The sequence below is a fragment of the Phalacrocorax carbo genome, chromosome Z (assembly GCF_963921805.1).
Source record: "Phalacrocorax carbo chromosome Z, bPhaCar2.1, whole genome shotgun sequence".
NCBI lineage: Eukaryota > Metazoa > Chordata > Aves > Suliformes > Phalacrocoracidae > Phalacrocorax > Phalacrocorax carbo.
In genome coordinates this window covers 17,419,413-17,441,970 of record NC_087548.1, presented here as the reverse complement: position 1 = coordinate 17,441,970, position 22,558 = coordinate 17,419,413, and the positions used below count along the sequence as shown (strand labels likewise).

The window sequence follows — 22,558 nt, the reverse complement described above, 5'->3', positions numbered from 1 at the left end:
TGCTAAGGCACACAGAGCTCAGGGAGGTGATCCGAGACAGCCAGCATGGCTTCACCAAGGGCAAGTCCTGCCTGACCAACCTAGTGGCCTTCTATGATGGAGTGACTACCTCAGTGGACAGGGGAAGAGCTACAGATGTCATCTCTCTGGACTTCCCTAAGGCCTTTGACACGGTCCCCCACAACATCCTTGTCTCTCAATTGGAGAGATATGGATCTGATGGGTGGACTGTTTGGTGGATGAGGAATTGGCTGGATAGTCACGTCCAGAGAGTAGTGGTCAATGGCTCAATGTCCCATGAAAAGTGGTGTTCTGCAGGGGTCTGTACGGGGACCAGTACTGTTTAGTATCTTCATCAATGACATAGAGAGTGGGATTGAGTGTACCCTCAGCAAATACGCAGATGACACCAAGATGAGTAGTGTGGTTGACACACCTGAGGACTGGGATTACCACTCAGAAGGATCTGGACAACCTTAAGAAGTGGGCCCATTTGAACTTCATGAGGTTCAACAAGGCCAAGTGCAAGTTCCTGCACATGGTTTGGGGCGACCCCTGGTACCAATACAGACTGGGGGATGAAGGGATTGAAAGCAGCCCTGCAGAGAAGGACTTGGGACACTGGTGGATGAAAAGCTGGATATGAGCCAACAATGTGTGCTCACAGCCCAGAAAGCCAACCGTATCCTGGGCTGCATCAAAAAGAAGTGTGGCCAGCAGGTTGAGGGGGGTGATTCTCCCCGTCCACTCCACTCTGGTGAGACCCCACCTGCAGTGCTGCGTCCAGCTCTGGGGCCCTCAGCACAAGGACATGGAGCTGTTGGAGCGGGTCCAAAGGAGGGCACAAAAATGATCTGAGGGCTGGAGCCCCTCTGCTGTGAGGACAGGCTGAGAGAGTTGGGGCTGTTCAGCCTGGAGAAGAGAAGGCTCCAGAGAGACCTTATTGTGGCCTTTCAGTACTTAAAGGGGGACTATCAGAAAGACAGGGAGGGACTCTTTATCAGGGAGTGTAGTGACAGGACAAGGGGCAACAGTTTTAACTGAAAGAGGGTAGATGTAGATTAAAGGAAGAAATTCTTTACAGTGAGGGTGGTAAAACAGTGGAAGAGGTTGCCCAGAGAGGTGGTAGGTGCCCCATCCCTGGAAACATTCAAGGTCAGGCAGGACGGGGTTCTGAGCAACCTGATCTAGCTGAAGATGTCCCTGCTCACTGCAGAGGAGTTGGAATAGGTGACCATTAAAGGTCCCTTCCAACCCAAACTATTTTGTGATTCTGTGGCCCCTTTGTTATGGCATGTCTCAGCCAATTATCTATTCTGGCTTCTCTCCAGGAGGATTTTTGTTTATTGTTGATGCATCCTCTGTAATCCCTTGCTGTATTTTTACAAGCTATATAATGCATTTTTTAGTCTACCTTTTCCCTGATGGTCTGTGATGCAGTTTGTTTCATTTATGATACAGCAACCCCAGTTCATCAATGTGGAGTTCTCATTAAATAAAATATGAGATCAATTCAGAAGTTACCAGTATTACTGGAAACATGAGACTTCTCATAACATCTGCCTATTTTTGGTGCTGATCAGAACCAGTAAGACCTCTCCAAATCATCAAAACATTTTTTTTTTTTAAGCTAGTTCGAGATCACATCACTGGTATATTGGTTAATATTTTATTTCCTTTTTTAGGAGTTTGGTCTACCGTTGTTAGTTTTTTTAGACATGGCAGCAAGTACATGTTTGTGTAAATTGTTTCAACCCAATGATTACAAAACCATTTGTTCTTCTTCCCACTGCAGCAGCTTTTTATTGAAGACTGCAGTCTACTATTTTTTTTCCAGAAATGCATCTTTCAGTGTTTTTCTCCAGGGAGAAGTCTATTTTAGCAAAATAGTTCATGTCAAAACATTTCAACTTTGTACTTCCATTAATTCTGTCTTGTCTTCAGATTTATGTTACAGTGTTAATTGCAATATTTAATGCTGTTTCTATATTCACAGCTTTTCATTTCTGTATTCAGAAATAGGTCTTGAACTTTATTTGAAGGGAAAGGCCAACATTTTGTATTTGCTTTCTAATTTGAAACAAAGTCACATTTTGAAATGCTGGATTTTCTCACAGAACAGCAGTTCTTGGTTTCAGGCCAGATCTGTTTAATACGACAGTGGGTGTATAGCACTGAAGTACCCAGCGTTTACTTGCCCCTCGATATCACTGTTGATCAAGTGACAGTCTGCAGACAATATCATACTTTTTCTCTCATTCCTGATGTCCATTTTAATTTTGCATATGACTATTGGAAATTACAGTCTTATCCATTCACTATAGGGTGAATACAACTGGCCAAGCAAAATAGCAGTATTATTAACAATAATAATTCACCTGGTGTGCATCATAGTATACACTGTAGAAGGGCACAGTTCTTCAGGGAGACACTATCATCTAAGGTATACTGTGGCACATCTCCGGGACTTTTACTTTTTTCCAGGAAAAATAAGTCAGAATCTGTTCTTAATTTTTCTCTGAGAAAGTTCAACCTCATTATTTCGGCCAAAAGTGAAATGGCCTGACTGCCTTTTTTAAAATTTAAAATGAATTGAAGTCAAGGCAGACAGCATGATGGTATATGTAGTCTAGAGTTAGTGATTCAGGACTGCGCAATGTGGAAGAGTCTGACTCAGCTTTATGACTGATCTGAATTTTGCTGTCAGTCATGTTTTGTTGCCATTGATTGCGTCATCTAGACATTTCAAGACTCTTGGCTACAAGGTTGAGTTAAAAGAGAAGACGACTATTAGCATTTGTTTACAAAATCTGCCAGTAAGGAATGTTAAAAAGGGTGGCTCAAAGGTCAGCAGAAATATCTACCGGAGTGAAACAAGCAGATTTTATTCCTTCTAGTGGATTCCCTTGCACAGTATAGTAAATAAATGGTACTGCTGTTACCTTAACGATGTGAGGCCTTTTTGAGTTGGTTAAAATAACTATTTATCCTGCTTATCTTCATGTTAAGTTCTGCTATACTCAGTGTGGAGCTTGGAAGTTAGTTTTTTGTCCAGTGTTTGAATTGTCAGGATTCCTCTTGGAGCCTTCTTTGCGACTCCCGATATCACTGGGGAAGACGATTTATAAAAGCTGTAAGAAGTGGATACACTCAAGGAGAGACGAGAGCAATCTGTGTAACCTCCATAGCAGAATTGCTGAAGGACTAGCATAAGCATTGCACACATTAAAGCAGACCTATGAAAACAGTGGTTTAGAGTGGAGAGCAGCAAACATAATACCCTTATCTAAAAATGCTAGGGGAATGGTCTGAGCCCTCACAAACTTTCAGGAGAAGGTGAGACTGAAGAGCTTAACTGGGAAAGAAGTGATAATTAAAGTTACAAAGGTTAATGGAAAATAGGATAAATGTTGATGATGTTTTGCCAGAGGTGGATGGTGTCAAATTATCTTAATTTGTTTTTGTAACTAAATCTGTGGAAATTTTACAGGAAAATTTTGGGATTTCAGTAACGCAGCTAGTAAAATATTATCAACCGAAATGGAATTTAGGAATAAGAAATGGAGTTGGGACTGGTTGGAAATACCAGACTGAAGAGGACATAATGGTAGCATCCCTTAAAGAGCCTGGTTGTCTTTAATATTTCCATGAAGGACCTTGGATTCAGCTGAGGGAGACTGCTAATGGAGTTTGCTGATAACACAAAGTAAGAGGCTATCATCATAACAGAGGAAAGCTGAGGGGTAACACACAATGGGAACTGGACACCTGCAGTATTTAGAAATGAACTGGAATTCAGTGGTATAAAATGCAAGGTCATAACAATGGGAGCATGCTCTGGTAAGGTGGGATCTCAACAGGTGGGGAAGCCAGGCAAGGCAGATGCTGGAGTATCGCCCATGGCTGGCTAAAGCTGAGCCCTCAGTGAAAAGCATCTGGGATAGAGAGTGGTATCCTCTTGATATGCATCGAGGCACTTCCAGCATGTGCAGAAAGGTGGTGATATTACTGCCCAAGGTGTGTGTAGGGTATCTTTTTGAATATCCTGTGCAATTCTGATCATCCATGTTCTGGGGAGTAGATTAAAATTGGCACAGATGCAGAGAGGGACTACTAACTAGGATAATCAGGGAATAAATTGCTGAAGACATTGAGAGCGCTTGTCTTGTTTACCCTAGCACAATAAAGCCTGAGAGGCTGTGTGATTACTGTCTATAAATATCACAGGGGAATAAATACCGGCGAGGGAAAAGAACAGTTTAGGCTAAAGGCCAGTGTTCTCACAAGAGCAACAGTTATACACTGACTAAATAAATTTAGGCTGGAAGTGAGAGAAGAGCTCCCTGCCATCACAGCAGTGAAGTTTTCATCAGTCTTACAGCTGGAAAAGTGGGAGTGAGAAAGCTGACTCTTTTAAGATGAGCTCTATGAGCTTTTGAAAGAGGGACAGAGATCATTAGCAGATTCCTCCCAGGTCCCCTTCTAAGGCAGAACGTCACAGCTGCTAACCCACCTTTTCAAAGGCAGCTGCGCATGGTCTTGTCCATACCACTTACTTTGTCACTGGAGATGGAAGGACAGGACTGCACAGCACAGCATTCCTCTCCTGCTAGCTTGCTTGCAGAAGCCCCGGGAGCAGTCTGGTCTTGAGGCATGTGAGAAGCCAATGCCTGGTGATGGGGAAGCAGGTGCTCTTGCAGTATTTATTGATAGCTCTACAGGTTGTTGAGGAATCAGAGAAGTCTTTGTTAGGTGGACAAATCTTCCTGACATGGGACCGCCTTGGCAAGAAAATAGCCCAGTGAGCATGTCTCCCCAAGCTGTAGCCAGGCAAACATTTCTCACTGTGAAAGAGCAGTGGATATACTGTAACATCTCCTGGGTACTGTATTTGGCATAATTATAATTGATATAATACAGGATTTATCATATGAATGGTTTGGGCTTGTTAGCACTGGGTTGTGAGGAAAGCAAGTAGAAGGAATGAGGAGTAGCTCAAGGAAGGCTGCTTCTGGTAAATGATTCACAGCAATGCCCAGGATGCTATTTAGGAGGAGATTGCCTCTGGGATCCAGCTGGTTAACAAAGCTGGTTTAGCTGTGTGAGGCCAGAGCTAGAAGCCAGAAAATGTATAATGGGTAATAAGCAGCTTAGTCTCCCTGTCTGGTGAGATGAAAAAGTTGTTGTGGAGGAACCAGTGGGTGTGTCATGACCCTAGACCCCCACTGCCTATGGTCTGGGTGCCGGGCTGGGGTGCTGGGTGGCAAAACCCTAGGTGGCAGTGACAACAGCATAATAAGGACCCTTGGTGCTGTGTATTTATTTGATACACACCTTGCAAGGGAAATTATAAAACTAGCTTTGCACAAGAAGGTTTGGTAGAGAAGGAGGTAGAGGAAGTTCAGTCCACTCAAAAAGGCAGTTGCTAACATAATCAAAGGAAATGACAACAGGAAGCAGAAGAGGTGGTGCTTCAGATAGAGGTACAGCAAGGAGGAGGTTTGATGCTAAACAGAAATTTGCTGAAAAAACAGATTTGTGGCCACCATTTATACTACTTGTGAAATTGAGTTAAACTTGATGACTAATTGTATTTGAGAAAAATGTGTAGGAAAACATTTCATCATGATATTTTCTAACTTAATGTTTCAGAAATACTGAAGTGTTTTGACAGTTTCAAAACAACTTCATTATTTTAAAATGACACCTAATTTAAAATTATTTAAAGTTTAAAAGACCAAAAAGTAAGAAAAGAATGTTTAATTGGTTATATTGAACATTAACTAGACATTTAATTTTTTAATTAACTGAAAAACTGTATGTTCCAATATAATTTTGTCCCCCATCATCTCATTTCCTGACTTGTTTTAATCACATCGTTCAAATCAGAGATGTAATTATGCCCAATTTCTGTTACCTGCATGTGAAGCCTGAAGCTCTTACTATATTCTCTGCTTCTTCTTGCTGTCCAGATAGCAGCAGTGATGAAAATTGACTATTTCCCTATACCTTTTTTTGAAGGCAATTATTTTTGTCTTAATTTTCCATTTAAACTTTGGGTGGACTGCTTCATTGTAATCTACTTGCTGATGTTTTAAAAATTAAGCAGATTTCCACCTTCTCTGAAGAATCAGAAATTGTTAAATTCCTGGGAATGCTGCAAGACCTATCTCTTTACTGCAGTTTTCTTTGATTTGAGTATGGTTATTTTCCTTGCATTTTTGAACATTACATTCAATATGGATTTTTCTATAGTATGATTGTCTGAATAATGTATTGTGGAACATACTGAGCAAGGTACTATGGCAAACAGCTGTATGCAGTTTCATTTACTTTGGTTGTGAGTTCTCTGCCACTGCAAGACTGACACTATATCTCCACTTGATGGAACAAAAAATTAGAACCACTGAGAGCTGTTTATCTGAAAGAAAATGGAAATTGCTTGGCTCTGTATTCAATAGCAAAGGATTCAAATACAGGTGAGATTTAGTTTAATTTCAAAGCACCTGCAGGAGGAAAACATTAATTTTGCAGGCTACACTATTAGACTAAAGAAAAAACCAAACCATTTTACCTATTTAATTAAGTAATTTATATTTATTGTAGTATCTATTTCAGTGGAAACTGCAATGATGTGTGAAATTCTGTTACAGGTCATGCAGTGGAGTAATGGTTCTGGCATCCAGAGGTTTCTTAAATAGAACCTGCATTCCACCTAGCTGCTGTGCTTTCCCTGATAGTGATACATACCTTTTTAGTAACTTTTCCTGCTACTTAAAAGTGAGGGTTTTTTCAATCAGTCTGATAATTCATCTGTGTCCCAAGGTTCTGGGAAGGGCAAAACACTGGTCAAAAATCACCTCTTCTTGTTCACTGTGATAGACCCTATTTCATTGTTCTCAACATAAAATTTCAGAGTATTTTGTCCATGCACAACCTTTTTTATTATTATTCATTGCCTTTTAATCTCTCTTCTTTCTTACATTATTCAGATTTTGCATGCTCAAGAATGGGAGTTTTGTAACAAGATGCTGAGCCATCAGCAAGTGAAGCTGTGAACTGGTGAATAGCCAGGCAGCTCTGTACTTGGAGTCCCCTACCAAGTGCCCCAGCAGGATTGCTCTTTGAAAGGTCCCAGGTGACACATGGTGGCAAATCTTGGAGAAAATGAAGCCCTTGGCTGAGTCTGGTGGAGGAAACCTTGGCTGTGAATAGTCTAGTACAGGCTACAACATACATCTATGACAAAGCAGTTCCTGCTCTGTAGTCAACTCTTAACACCTGATTTGAATGGTTTAATACAGTGATCCAAGTGTAATGAGTGTCTGAATTAATGATAACTCTTTAATAAAAGAACTAGAAGGTACAAGGGGAAAAGCCCCAAACCTGTATCTATTCCCTTGACTGGTGACAGATATTTTCTTATGTAAAAGAGAGGTTTTCTCTGTTTCACAGGCAGTGGAATAAGTTCCAGTACCCATTTCCATAGTCCACGTTTACTATAATTTCTTGAATTTCTTAGCCTTTTTTGAACAGTCAGATTTCAGTGTGGAACTGGGGCCACCACTGACTGTCTCAAGGAGGTAAACTATGCCATGTGCAGGCACCTGTGTAAATGAGTTTCAGGCTTATCTCTGGGCCACAAAAGGTTGAAAAGAATGATGTTTGAACAGCACTTGGATCTCTCTGTTCCCCTCCATTTTCATAGCTTAAGAGTTGCACCACCATTAGGAAAATGGGAGATGTTTCTCCCCTATGTGATCTCCAAAGAGATAACTGGTTAGAAGAGTGGCTGATAAGCTCATCTAACTTCATCAGCTGGATCACTGATAAAAGCCAGCCTTTGAGCAGGCATCCTCATGGCAGGCAGTAGTTTTTCTGTTAATCTATGGACTATCATGTATTTGTCCATACTAGCGTAACTACATGTGTTACAAGGTCTTCTTCAGTCATGATGTAAAAGCTAAATGCCTCACTTTGTGTGGTAGCAGTTCAAGCTTTTAGCTCTGGCATTGCCCACTTCAGTTCCCCACTACATTGACCAGGAGAGTAGCCAAAATACTGGAGTTGCCTCATTAATGAGATCTTTTGTACTACAGAGTCCACTGAATCCTCTCGCAGCTGTCTGCATTCCTAATGCTATTAGTTAATGCCCTAGGTGCAACGGCTAAAAACACAGAATCAGGGAAGAATAGGATGTTGAACATTAATCACATCCAGAACCACCTTCTGCTGCTATTAAATATCCCATTGCATTTTTGTGCAAGCGTAGAGGGGTAGGTTCAATAAATTCAGCTGAAATGTTCTTTGAAGGCAGGGCAGAAAAGGCCCTTTTGAGCTTGTTTCTGCCTCCCTTTAAAAATGAGACCCGGAAAGCCAATAACTGTTCAATAGGAGAGCAAAGACTTCTGGCCTCTGGTGACTCTACAGAGTATAATACTGTCATCAATTACGTTAAAATATTCATCTGACCCCAGCACTGTAGTCTGTGTTCTGTCACATCAGACGGCTATTCATCTGACCCCAGCACAGTAGTCCGTATATACAGTTTCCAAAGTGTATAAAGCAATTGGAGACGACGGAATTATAGAGAAGCATTTCAGAAGAATAAATTCAGGACTGTTGGACATTCATGTAGGTAGTTCTTGCAACAAGACAGCTTGTGGGCAGTGTAATGTCCGTTCAGGGTCTGGGGAAAGGAGTTCCACTTGTGTGCCTTCAAGACTATTAATAATAAACTTTCCCCCAGTGTTCCCCAAATTTTCTGACTCTAGTCAGTCTGGCCTTGGTACTGCCAATTTTATGGCCACACTACTCTTGCTCTGTTCCTAGAGAGGATCTGAGGGGTAAGGAATCTAAGGAGTTCCTTCCCAGCCTGTTCATGCTAAGCTCATATAAATCCATGTGCTTCAGTTCATTTGTACCTCAGTTGGTCCATTCAGTAATTTGGGAGGTCCTGTTATAAATCAAATCTCATCAATGAACTGGCCCATTTGGGGCAGAGGGAGAGCAAATATGGTTGATTTGTTTCTGTTAATCCAGACCATTTCCATGTGCTGGTTTTTATTGTCCCTACAGGCCTATTAGTACAACTGAGAGAATGGTAAATTTTGATCAGGGAGCTGCAGCAAACAGCTGGCACATAAAAGAAGAGGACCTTTTAAACTAGTTTTGCCACAGAGAAAATTATGGTAGAATGATGTACTGTGGAATGGTACCTAAGGTTCATGTTCTACAGGGAAGCTTATTTACTGATGAGCAATAAAACTTTAGAGGAAGCAGAGTGAGGACATGATGAACACTGCTTGAGCAGCACACCTTAATGCCATTATTTTTGGTGGCATCTATTTGTGGGTTCTCCAGTTGAAGCTAATGGGGATGTATAAGGATATTTACATAGGGATGCTCTGAATACTGAAGAAGGTTGTGGCGTCTCCATCAGTGGGGCTTGTAAGTGCTGATTAAATTGAACATTTACCGGGAGTGTTTGATCTTTGTGTAGTTGATCCTGCCCAGAATGGGCTGGATGAACTTGGAATGACTTTTCAAGGTTCTTTCCAGCCATGATTTTTATGATTCAGTAACACACGAGACATCCACTGTTCCCTCTGGAACGACGAATTCTCAGCATCCTTGAAAGGCCAAAGTCAGCATGTGCTGAATTACAGCTCTGCAATTAATCAGTGTTCTTGCAAACGTGGGTAAAATTGGATAGAGGGGGGGAAAGTTAGAGAGTATAGGGATTCAGATTCAGGCTCGTGTGAGTACATCCTTCTGCAGAGGACTGCTCTTTTTCTTGAACGGTAATGCCTGTTTGCGAAAGTCTGCAAGGAGGCAAGGTGTATGCTTCACTGGAGAGGGAAGAAATGCCACATGTCACTTTGCTCTGAGCAAGTGGACCTGCTTCAGTTCTTGCTGGTGTTAGTGGTAATGGGCAGTTGATGCTAGGCATCATGGCACTCTGTAAATAAGACCACTTTCTCACTCTGGATTGGGTTGTACTGGCTCCCTGCACTCCAGAAGAAAACTCCTTCTCTGCGTTTAGTGATCAAACTCTCATTAAACAGTGAACAGCCCTTTTGTTTTATGTTTTTGAAGTTGGTTTTCCTCCTCCTCTTCTTTCCAAGCTCTGCAGAGAGGAATGGCTGTTTCACCATGGGAAGTCCTGTCTTAGAGTGCTGCTGTTGTTAGTCTTCTGTCATGTTGTCAGGCTTTGATGACTCAGGCATTAAAAAAAAAAACCACCACCCCTCTTTCTGAACTAAAATAGCCCAAGAACAAATTTTTAAAGCAAATTTTAATGTAATTAGTTAGGTCATATTTTCTTTCTGAAAGCTCATAATGGGACTCACAGTTTTGCTGCTTGCACTGAAGCTACTTGAATGTTTAATTATTATTTTTGAAACAAAATTCAATACCACTGAAGTGCAATTGAGATCTTTGATAGATTAAAAAAAAAAGAGACATCTTGAATATTCAATAGCTTTGAAAAGGGCTATGTGTGTTTTGTAGTTTAGGGCAGTGTTCCTCAGCTGAGTTCTTTAATGCATCAGAAGATGGTTCCTGAAAGAACTGAAAAAATTAAAATGAAATCTGTGCGCATTTCTGTTTATATGAGCAAGCAAACAGAACAGGGAAATAGAGGTAATAAAATAACTGTCAAAGCTGAGCCTAGATTTTACTGGATTGTAAATTAAAATCACTGTAGCAGTGCTATATGAGAAGATACACAGCTCCTCAACAAAAAAAATGGCTGGAAACAGTGATGCAGGGCATGTCTGCGTGCATGATGCAAGCCATCCTGATACCCAAGCCATTGCCAAATTATTGGTACCTCTGACTGACCTAGTGAGGTACCACCTAGAGATAAAACCGTTGGTGTCAGAAGTAGTGTATCCACATTAAACATCTGCATGACACTATGTTGTCCAGGGTAGGGAGGTCCCTACTGTCCACATCTCCTCCACTCTCCCCCTTCTCATGCAGACTTTTTGGCGAGTCCAAGAGCCCCTACAGGAGGCTGCTGGGCAGCATGAATGGGGGCTGGATCTGGCCCCTGGTGCGACAGCCTTGACCCAGGCAGTGGAACTGCAGCAGGATGAAAAGTGACCCAGGTAGCGGAGCGAGAGGAGGAGATTCCTCTCTTTCTCCCCATGCAGGTTTTGCTGAAGAGTACACCTTCTCCCTTGCTCTATGCTAAGGCAGGCAGCACTGTTCTCTGTGTGTGTGTGCGCGTGTGTGGCTCAACCTTACACAGTGGCCTTTGCAACCCTTAGAGATTAGAAGTGATTCCTTCCAAGAACTGAGACTGTGGCCGCAAGGGCTGGACTGCACAGCTGCAGGACACGGCTGATTTCAGTAAGTTTAAGGGCTGACAGTATTCTGCATCCAGCAGCTTTTCCATCTACTCTTCGTTTGTAGCATATTGAAGTATGTATACCTCTTGTATGCGTACATTTAATTGTGGTGCTGAAACCTCACGACATATCTCCAAGGCCAGTAGGACTCCTGATCAACTCATCCAGCTTTCGCTGCATCATTTACAGCGGAGGCAGCTGAGGCACAGGAGGGGTGGAAGACTTGAGGTTACCTTCAGGAGAGCTAGGGTCTGTCCTGCATGCATTTTCAATAGTGGCATTGCTGTCATTATTACCAGCTTGATACTGTTTTGTTAGGAAAATTTGTTATACAAGCACAATGGAGCTGTGGATGTAGTTACAGTATGACTACATTGAGTGGTGTAACAGCAGAGTTTACTAACCTTGAGTGTCTTTTAAGTGTGGCACATACTCACATGGCTGGGCTGCCCTTGACCCTTGCAGGGTTGGGATCTGAACCATTGGTGCCAGAGCTTCAGTGAGACCCTTAAGCACAGACATTAACATCTTCCATAGGAGAGCCAAGACCTGCCTAACACAGAGGCAGTGATGCTGTCAGGGTTTGCAAGCTGAGAGGCTTGCATATGCTCAGGTGCAAAATCATTTCTTATCAACATTGCAAGAATATTCCCTAAGACTATAGCACCTACTGGGGTTCTGTGTGCACAGTCATGTAGGTGGCTGCCACACAGCATGGTTTGTGTTCCTCTGACTAAAACCCTTAATGAGAACAATTACTAGTTTGAGGCATGCAGAGACTGAAAATTACAAGGACGGGTGAACGAGGTTTGTGCTGCTATCACAAAGGCACCGTGAGAAATGTTAAAGCAGGTTTATTCTAATAATTATTGAGAGCATGTAAGATATTTGTACCGAAACTGAGCAATGTGTGGTTTCTTACAGTCATTGATGTAATCCACTTTCAAGATGGCAGTATGGGAATAAAATTATTTGTGTGGGTTTTTTCTATGAACTTCTATCATAAGCAGAGTTGCATAGCCTAGATCAATTCTTAAAGGTCAGTGGAATCTTTTGTTCAGGTATTCTTTCTTACAGGATTGTATTCTTTGACTTTGCTATGCAAATAAGCTTTTTGTTGGATATTCTGATTCAATTCTTGACTTATCTTTGAATGCTCTCTAGTCTCTTGAACAAAAGATTTCTGTGACTTCATCTAACAATGTGCGTATGAGTAAAGGGTCATGCAACTGTCCCCTGTGTGAAGTATCAGTAAAATGTAAGTAACGCATTTAACTACCAAGCCTAACTGGAGATGAAATGGCAGGGCAAACTGAGTTTAAGATAGAGCACTAATCAAAAAGAGGCATGACTATCTGTTAAAGACTGGCTTAATAAGAACACAGTAGGAAAAGAAAATAGTATTTCAGTCTATATGGCTAAGTGTATAGACAGCAAAATCTATGGTCTGAAGACAGAATTACATCAGAACCAGCTTCAGAACAAATAAAGGACACCAAAAGAAGTTACTTATGCCTCAAGGGGGAGTAGAATATCAAGGGTATCAACTTATGCAGAAGGAATGAAGAAGAGAATCTGTGCCTGCCTACAATCAATCAGTTCACCTTTAAACCTGAAACTCTTTGAGCTTAAATGGAATTATATTAAAGACAAAGGCAACATACTGCCATCTTAGACATTCGGTCTTGTGTCTTTGTCCAGGGTCCAGCAGGATCTCTTGCATGTGAAGATGCAGTGGAGTTTTCAGTTTTTCTGAGCTAAATTTTATCACCTTGGTGGTCCGTGCTGTTCTGCTGAGATCTGTTGTGGTTCTCATTGCTAACAGAGCTTGTCAAACAGTCCAGGCATTGGTGGATATTTAACACCTGACATGTGCCTGCTACGGTTCCACAGAGTGCAGCTTTTCAGAATTACATAAACTTAAATCTAAAGGTGCTTTTACATAGGAAAGTATGTAAGCTCAGTTTTGTGAACTTGAGTGCATACATACGTGTGCTGGTTTTAGCTAGGATAGAGTTAATTTTCTTCTGTTTTGGATTTGTGATGGAAACGTTGATGATTCAGGGATGTTTTAGTTACTGCTGAGCAGGGCTTACACAGAGTCAAGGCCTTTTCTGCCCCTCACCCCACCAGTGAGCAGCTGGGGGTGCACAAGGAGCTGGGAGGGGACACAGCTGGGACAACTGACCCCAACTGACCAGAGACATTCCGTACCATATCACATCATGCTCAGTATATAAAGCTGGGGGAAGAAGAAGAAAGGGGCGACGTTTGGAGTGATGGTGTTTGTCTTCCCAAGTAACCGTTATGCGTGATGGAGCCCTGCTTTCCTGGAGATGGCTGAACGCCTGCCTGCCCATGGGAAGGAGTGGAGGAATTCCTTGTTTTGCTTTGCTTCTGCGCACAGTTTTTGCTTTACCTATTAAACTGTCTTTATCTCAACCCATGAGTTACCTCACTTTTACTCTTCTGATTCTCTCCCCCGTCCCACTGGCGGGAGTGAGCGAGCGGCTGCGTGGGGCTTCATTGCCAGCTGGGTTTAAACCGTGGCAATATGCTTCGGTCATACTGAATCAATGGGTGACATAAAATATGTTGCTGGGCTTAAACATGGGTTTATGGTGGATTTAAGCACTCTGCTAAAGGAGAGCCTTAGTGTTTTGCATTCTCCTGTAAAATCAAAGAGGGTGCTAATTATAACTGCTTGGGTTTTTCTAAATTGCTTTAAAAAATTACTGGTTCTGCTGGCCACTGACAAGTATAATCTGTGCCTGCCAATAGTTCTGTTTTCTTTAGATCTGTTTTCCTAAAGCTTTTGGGAGCAGATTTAGGTTCAGCATGTTCAGCTTGATTTAAATTGCTGTCAGACCCACATTTTACATGTACCTTTCCTCTGTGAAAGAGGCTGTACAACATGCTAGCTGAGCGGGAATCACAGATTTATAGATTTTAGAGCAAAGGGAGAACTCGATGTTCATCTAAACTGACTGCAGCCCTGCCCAGTCCATAGGTTCTTTTATTTAACTCAACAGCTTGAGGTTGACCGAGAGTGTATTTTTAGAATGACATCCAGGCTTGATTTAAAGATGCCAAGTGCTGCAGAGTTTTTCACAGTCGTTGGGACTTTGTTCCAACGGCCAATTACCCTTTCTCTGAACAATCTGTACCTTTTTTTTTTCTTTTTTTTTGAACTCGTTAACTTCTGTCTTCTGAAAACTGCATGACTTTCTCAGCAGGACTGGGGAGCCCTTTATTTTTCCATAGATATTTATTGTGATTGTTAGCTTATATTTTCATGGTGTCAGAAAAATTTCTTTATACTCACAAACCCAGTTAGGCAGACATCTTTCACACCCCAGTATTCCCATGCTAAAGTTCTGACATAATGAAAATGTGCCGTCGTAGAAAAGAGTTTATATGACTGTGGTGCTTTTTATTTCAGTTACTAACCACTGGTTTGTGATAAAATATAATTCCTGGCTGAGATACTAATACTGGGAAGGCAAGAGTATTCTGTATGTGCTGTACTTATACTGTAGAAATCATGGTTGCTCCAGCATCCCCCAAAATACTATTTTCAGTATTTCCTTGAATGTGTCAAATATGCTTTGCAAATTGCTTGAGTTCTCTGTTACTCCTTTTTCCATAAACAATTCTCATGTTGTTATATGGCCAGATGATATTGAAAAGGTATCTGGTCTATGCCCATGCCCCTAGGCAAGACCAATAGTTACTGTGAGCCTGTATGACCTTCCTTTCATTTGTTTTTACTGAGAAGTTGAAATACAATCAAGATATTATTTCCACAGAGAACAAAAATTATAAAAAGAAGGGTTTTCAAAAACCCTGAGCAGTAACCTTTCTCATACCATTCCCTTAGAAATCAAGTAAGATCAATGGGAGTCACTGTTGTTAAAACCTGCCTCAATGCATTTGTCTTGCTGCTTTATGAGTAATTATTGTTCCTGTTTTCTCCTTAGGGCTCTTCCTGCAATGATGCAGTGGGTCCGAACTCAGAAACCAGGAGAAAGTGGTGTGAATATTATCACTGCAGATTTTGTAGAACTTGGTGATTTTATCAGCACAGTCATAAAGCTCAACTATGCCCTGGATGAAGGTGAAGATGACACTACTTGATAGTACTATAATATGTGTGTTGTTCCATTATTTAGAATTAAAAAAAAAAAGATTGCATTTTAAAAGAATTATATTGTAAAACACTGATCTTCCTGAGGTGTTTAGGGCTTTAGTGGGTGGGTGTAGGGGAAAAGTTTTAATCTATTATGATCATTTTTTACATTTGTGTTTCATGTCAAGAGCAAAACTGAACATGTTTACAGTATTTGATAAAAGAAGGCCATTTCCATGTTTTGTGTGAGGTACCAAATACGACTCATGTGTCTTCTATGGCTATGAACAGTGCCAAGAAATTTGCTGCTTTTGGAGCAATGGGGTGTATATTGTTGTCTGTCTGCTCACAGCAGGACTCCTGACGGTGTGAGCATTACACCAGGAGTCTAAGGACAGTATATCTGGCCTGAAAATTTTAAGCTGCTCCACTTCATCTCTAGGTGGTTTAACTGATCATATTTATCAGTGAGTTACAGGTTCAAATGCCTTTGCGAAGTAAATCCAAAGTCATGCCTCTGATACACACATAATCAGTGGACAGTAAATATGGTGTGTTATGTAGCCTGCAGAGAGCACAGACTAAATCCTGCCTGCTTTTCATTCTCAAAACGGGGTTTTCCAATGTCTCTGCCCCAGGTCAGATATGTGGTGCTGGCCTAACTCTGTACTAGGACTTGCCAGTGCATATTTTCCCTGGTTCTAACATGAACAAAGTTAGGCCAGCTTGGAGCACCACTTCCTCCCGGGGTTAAGCCTGATCCAATGCCCACTAAATTTAATAGGAAAATTTCCTGTGTTTGGCATGGATTGGGCATAGGATCAGGAAATTGTGTGTATTATAAAGTAGGCATGATTTTGTCCCATAGTGGAAACCTGCTTTCTGCAGGACTAAAACTGCACTTAAAAAATTGGTGCAGTCTAAGCTTCTCTTTAAGGCAGCTAAGAACACAACAATTCTCTGCTGGTTACAAAAAAATCAGTGCCAGTTTCATCAGTGAAAAATTGCTGTACTAAAGACCGTAGTAGTTCAATTTCTAGCTAATAACAATACTCTATAGTCCTTAAATTGTGGGGTATAATTGTGCATATCACAAGGTTGGAAGTCTACTGAATGACACTGTTCCAGCAGCAGAACTGCTGGTCATCCTAAGTTTAAGGAAACATATATAAAACTCAAATATATGGAAAACTCAGTGAGTTATAAAATGAGAGCATTGCCACTGTATGACACCTAACTGGATACAATGCAATCAGTCATGTCTCCTGGACACATCAATGCACAAGCAAACAACTTATGAAAGCAAAACATTTCATTTGTGCAAAACAGTAGATGCTATAAGTCTTAACACGAAAACGCTCTTTGAAATATTTCAGGGCTTTATGGGATAAGACTATGGTCAAGTTTCCACTGATGTTACTAAAACTTTTGGTTGAATGAGGAAAGAGAATGGCATCATATGGTCCTTTGCTATTTTCTATCAGATGATAGATCTGATCTACTCTGATTTACCATCAGAGTTTAGAAAAACAAAAATGTTCTTATCAAACAGGTGGGTTACAGTGGGTTAGAGAGGTTTGGATGTTGTTTTTAGTTTAGGAAGAAGTGGAATAAAATTAACACTTGCTGCCAGTTCATACTGAGAGGGTGCCTTGGAAAAGTGTGTGTGTACACTAGAAAGAAACATTTAAGTGTATGTGTACTATAAAACCCCATTTATATGTGTACATTTGTATGTATATGATACAAAGACATCCATGCACACTTGCATAATGATATTCTGCTGTCTGGACAGGAGTATTATAATTTGGTTGAAAAAAACTGTGGAGGTGTTTTGAAGTTGTGATGCCTCCTTCAGTAGCAGTTTTTTCTGTATAGGTTAGGACTGTAAGGTTCATCCCCAGTGAAATCTGTGATCTAAGCCAGTTAGGTTTTTTACAGTGTTAAAACTTTACCTGAACTTCCCCCAAAATTTACCAAGAGCCACAGCCCATATTCACATTGAACAAAGGACAGGACTCTTAGTGCTTTCACCCACAGCTAAGCCAGATATGGGGTGGGTTGATGCACTTTGTTTCTAGTTTTCACAGGCTCTCCAAGAAAAATCCACATAACAGACGCATAAAATTAAACATGAACATATGGTTTTTTTGAACCCACTGATGTGGGTGTCCCACATAGAAACATGAAAATGTTTGCTTATTTATTGGTGATGTGGTGTGAAATGCTCTTTTCATTTTTCCGTTTAACTGGATTTATTTGCTTCCAGATTCTACCCGCCATCGTTCAGCTACTTCACTGTAGCCAAATGAGTTAACCTATTATTTTAATACAGTGAGTTAATACGGATCCTTGGGTGGAGCAAAAAATAAGTTTGGGGTTTTTTTTGGGGGGGGGGGCAGGTGGGTCTGATTGAAATTCTGTTGTATCTGAGAGCACCAACACCGCGTTCCTCGTGAGGACCCCAACTCAAACACATACCAATTCAAACATCAAGCTTTTCACTTATACAGAGTTACACTCAAAGCAAATGTTCTGCTGTATTTGAGAAAAGTGTGTGTGTGTGCGTGCACACCTGTATATATGAATAAATATAGAGCTATCCTGAGCTTGTTATCATTGTTACGAAATGTTTGCTTAGCATCAGTTTTACTCTAATTGTCATTTGGGTGCTGGAAAATAAAAGTAAAGCAAAAAAAAGCCCAACTTCTGACAAGTAAGATAATAGGCAAATCATACAGTTTCTCCATTAATATGGGGGGGGGGGGGGGAAATCTTAGAAAAATGTTACATTTGGTCAGAAATTATGTTTTTACTTAGCTGTAGAACTCCTTTCTGGAGTTCTGGAGAAAGACAACCTTTTATGTTCAGGACAGGTAAACAAACTTGCCTTAATTACAAACACAAAAAAATATGGGAGGGGGCATACTATCCTACTTTTCTGGCAATTTCATCTGTCAGTCCCCAAAACTGTAACTGTGACTGTCCTGATAAGGATAGAGATCTTGCCGGAAAAGAACAAGCCAGAAGGGATTATGCCGCAGAGCTGGACCATTCAAGAGCCCAGTTTTGCCACCCATATGGAGCTAAAACTCTCTTTGATTTCAACCAGAAATGTGCTTGTGGGGCTGGGTCAGATGAGTTGTCTGACCTGATTTCTTATGGAGGTTTCTGCACATGTATTATGAGGAACCTGGCATGGGAAATTAAATTACTGTAATCAGCCCATCAGAAGAAAAATACCTGTCTACACTATTGCTTGTCATAAGCATGTATTTACTCAAACTGTCATGTCATTCTCCACCAATTTTTTTTATTTCCTGTGCTCATTTTCCCCCTCGCTATGTTCATTGTATACACATCAAGAAGTATTGTTTTCTGATGTTTTCACGTGATTACTTGATTCTTTCTTTTCAGTCATACTTGAAAAATTGCGACTGCACTGCACAACACAGGCAGTCTCTCGGCTGGTATAGACCTGCCTGGCTCCATTTTTCAGTTTACACAAGCTGAGTTGTCTTTGTTTGGTACTGATCCAACCTCAGTGATTTGGACCAAATAGCAGCTGGTCCCAGGTCTGATTCCTGCCTTGTGTGGAGAGAGTAAGATCAGAATCAGACCACAGGAGCCTGGTTTTAAAATCAGCAGGTTATTTGCATTCACTTCCTGTTGGTTACATTACTGGTTTTGTAGGTCCTGCCATTTCAAGTCATTCTTTAAAACATACACGTGTGTGTGTGCGTGTGTGTGTATATATATATATGCATAAGTGTGTGAGAGGGGATATATGACCCTGTATACTGGGCTAAGTCTTTCCGTCGTACTGATATAAATCTAGATGACTTCTACTGACTTCAGAGCAGTTACTGAAGTTTAACTTGGGATTAGAGGGAGCAGATAGTGTATAGTAAGTATATGCTGTGTTGCAAACAAAATTTAAAATTGCGGAGGTTAATTCTACAATATGAAAGAAGTGGAGTGCCCTGAAAACATAGCTCCAGTGCTGTTTGTCCTGAGTATAGTATATGGAGCACTAGGTATTAGCAGCTGAGTAGGCTATTTGGTGATTTCAGCAGTTCAGTTAACACCGTTTTAAACTTCTAAACTCCTCTTCAGTGAAGTAAAAGCTAATAGTGTATATGATGTATTTGCCATATCTCAGTGGTAGCTTCTGTGTTACATACAGTCAGCATTGTTCTGAATTGTGTATGTTTACTCATTGATGAGGTTAAAATATGCTTTATAGTATGTGCAATGTATTGGTTATAAGTATGTTGGAGTTCAGTGATCTATTTAGTTTTTACCGTGCTGCTGTTTTGTAGGTATGTGTGTGTATGGGAGTATGGATTGTCTACAATGTACAAGGAAATCATAATTAATCCTAAAGGAAAAGGGCAGTTATGTAACCTGCCTTAATGCATTCGCATAATCTTGTTTGAATACCATGATTATCAGTTCTGATTTCAAACGTTAATGGGGATTGTCCATAGGGCTGAGTCCCTCACTTTTCGGCACTAAGGACTTAAACTTGAAGTTACTTGGAGCTCACTTACATGTTGGTAAATAAAGAGTAGGATGTTTGCCTGATCGACTACCTTGATTGTACAAGGTGGCTATGACATGGTTTCTGGTGTGATACAGATCAAATCACTTCTGTGCACACACAGCTTCTGCTGATGCCAGCAGGAATTGTGATCATGTATTTGAATGGCCTAAAATTAATCTTTGGGGATAAAATCATGATGGGAGGGTGGTGGTACCCTGGCTTTGGGGAAGTGCCTGGATGCTATGCAATACTGCTCATGTCCTGTGCTGGAACATAGCTGTAAATTCACAGGAAGAGCTTTGTACTCTACTCCAATCTAGATTGGACTGTAAAAATCCATATGTAAAAATGATAAATGTCAGAGGCTGAGCAGCCTGGCCTGGCCTGGCCTGCCCATGTACAGCATTCTGCTTTCAGGAGCCATGGCAGCTTTAATAAAAAAAGCTACAATAATTTCCGAACGGCTGGCAGGACCTAGTGCTCTAGTTAGGAATCTCTACATTGCCCACAGGTATGACCCCTCTACCATTCCCACATCCAGGTCTAGCTCTTCCTTCATGGTTTCTGTGTGAGATGCCCCTCTGCCTGACACCAAGGGTAATTCTGAAAGACATACTGAGCACAGAGAGGGTCCATCTCCTGCCTGGCCAGTTGGACACTTGTAGGCAGAGCATGCCTGCCCTATGGTACATTCGGTGTGAGGTCAGCCTTAGTCAGACCAACCTGAACAGTCACTGAGGGAAGGCAGAAGTCTGATTTCAGATCCTCTTCTGTTATCTTTGTCTAGTTAAAATGCAGCATCTTACCACTCTTTTTTGCCTCTGCTCAGTTCCCCTTATCTCAACTTCTGCATATGCATCCCTTCAACTGCCAGCTGTGAGCAACACTGCTCAAAGTGAATATTATGAGTTTGTCATCCTCAGTACACGATAGCAATCCACAGTTCTTATAAGAAACTAGGTACAGGGCTGAAAGAAGGCAGTGTCCCATATCTGATGTCCCGAATTGGTTCATCTCCACACTCCAAGTCACGTACACGTGTCCTCTTAGATGGTCCTTGACTTGGCTGATGAGAATTCTGTTATAAACTTTCTCCCACCAAATTAAAAACAGACTGGATGATATGCCAATGAGTGTCTCCTAAGATGGAGGTACACTTAGGCTTTTTTCTGCAGTAAGATGACATGTACTAGTCTCTTCCCTCAGCTCTGGGTACTACAAAGGTCATTTTGATCGTGAGAGATTCCTTGAGTCGCTGAAATCAGTTTTGCTGTGAAGTTGGGATCCTTAAAGCAGAATCCTGGGTTTATGTGTAATTATGATTGAAAATAAAAATATGTGTTAAAAACATAATTTTAAAAGGAAAAAGAAGGAATATCTGGGCTTGCCAGGGCAGTTGTTAAGTTTTTGACTGCTTCAGCCATCTGTAGCTTTAGGATCATGTAGGTGATGATTAGGATGTTATTGCCACACTGCCTCCTGACACTGTTCAGGGTCTCTGTACAGAAGCCTTATTATTCCCAATGAGCATTACTGCATTTGAATGACTTTTCTGTTTTGGTGGGATTGTGTAACACTGAGGACATGGAGCTCCCTGTGTGTTGTGCCCACAAAGGTTCACAGAGCTGCACCTTCTCTTTTTAGGATCTATTCAATAGTACTTTAATAAATGTTGTGTAAAAAATGCCTACAGTTCTGTATAGCAAATGTGAATTTTTATGACAAGAATGTGTATTTAATGTAAAAAGAGAGTAATATAAAATCCAGTTTCTTTGTATCCAGTGAAACATCTAATAAAGCTCTGGTACCTGTATTCTTGTTTATGGCTTCATTGCTGCAGTCAAGACTTTACATGTAGGAGGCTTCTTAATCACAGTTTTGCGATCTGGGGTGGCGTTGGATGTTAGACGCAGGCTGTGCTATTATGTACGTGGACTGCCCCGTGAGGGCAGTACCATTTCCATTAGGTTATAGTGGGACCCTTGAATACCACGGGATGCTGTGATGTGTTCATACTGCCAGCAGGTTCCTGGCTACCTCTTTCCCTAGCAGGGTTTTCCAGACCCAGTTTTCCTCAAACACCAAAGCGTATAACCCAGCTCTGTAGCCTGCACGAGCCCATGCTGCTACTCTTGTCATGTAGCAAGAGCATGTAAGAAGGAGGGAGATGGAAAGCAGGGCCTAGACTTCCGAAATGTGTATCTGTCCCATTGCTCCCCTGGGCCCTCAGCCTTGCTGCTGGTAGCTCACATAGGCACAGTGAGGAGTGCCCACTACCGATGCAAACTTAGCTTGCCTGCAGTGCTGGTGGAGCAGACTAGCTGCTGCCTCAAGCCTGGCTCCAGGATGTGCCATCCAGCAGGTGAGTTCCCTCCATCATCTCCCTGGTGCCTTCCATGGAGTCTGGGGACCTGTTCCTCAGAGAGGGATGCAGGCAAGCCCCACCAAGAGCTCTGTGTACCCAGAAACACAGCCAGCAAGGCTGATCTCTGCAGCACCCTGCAAAGGTGAAGTGTGGCGTGTTAG

At 41.5% G+C, this 22,558-nt stretch overlaps 1 protein-coding gene across 1 annotated transcript in view; it reads left to right on the top strand.

Annotated features, from left to right (window-relative positions):
• The window catches only part of PLCXD3 (phosphatidylinositol specific phospholipase C X domain containing 3), a 92,192-nt gene extending 70,347 nt beyond the window's left edge, over positions 1 to 21,845 (top strand). Inside the window, exon 3 of the mRNA XM_064438435.1 lies at positions 15,338 to 21,845. Within this exon, the coding sequence (XP_064294505.1) occupies positions 15,338 to 15,494 (157 nt within the window). The 3' untranslated portion in view covers positions 15,495 to 21,845. The remainder of the gene's footprint in view (positions 1 to 15,337) is intronic.
• Positions 21,846 to 22,558: the final 713 nt, after the last annotated feature.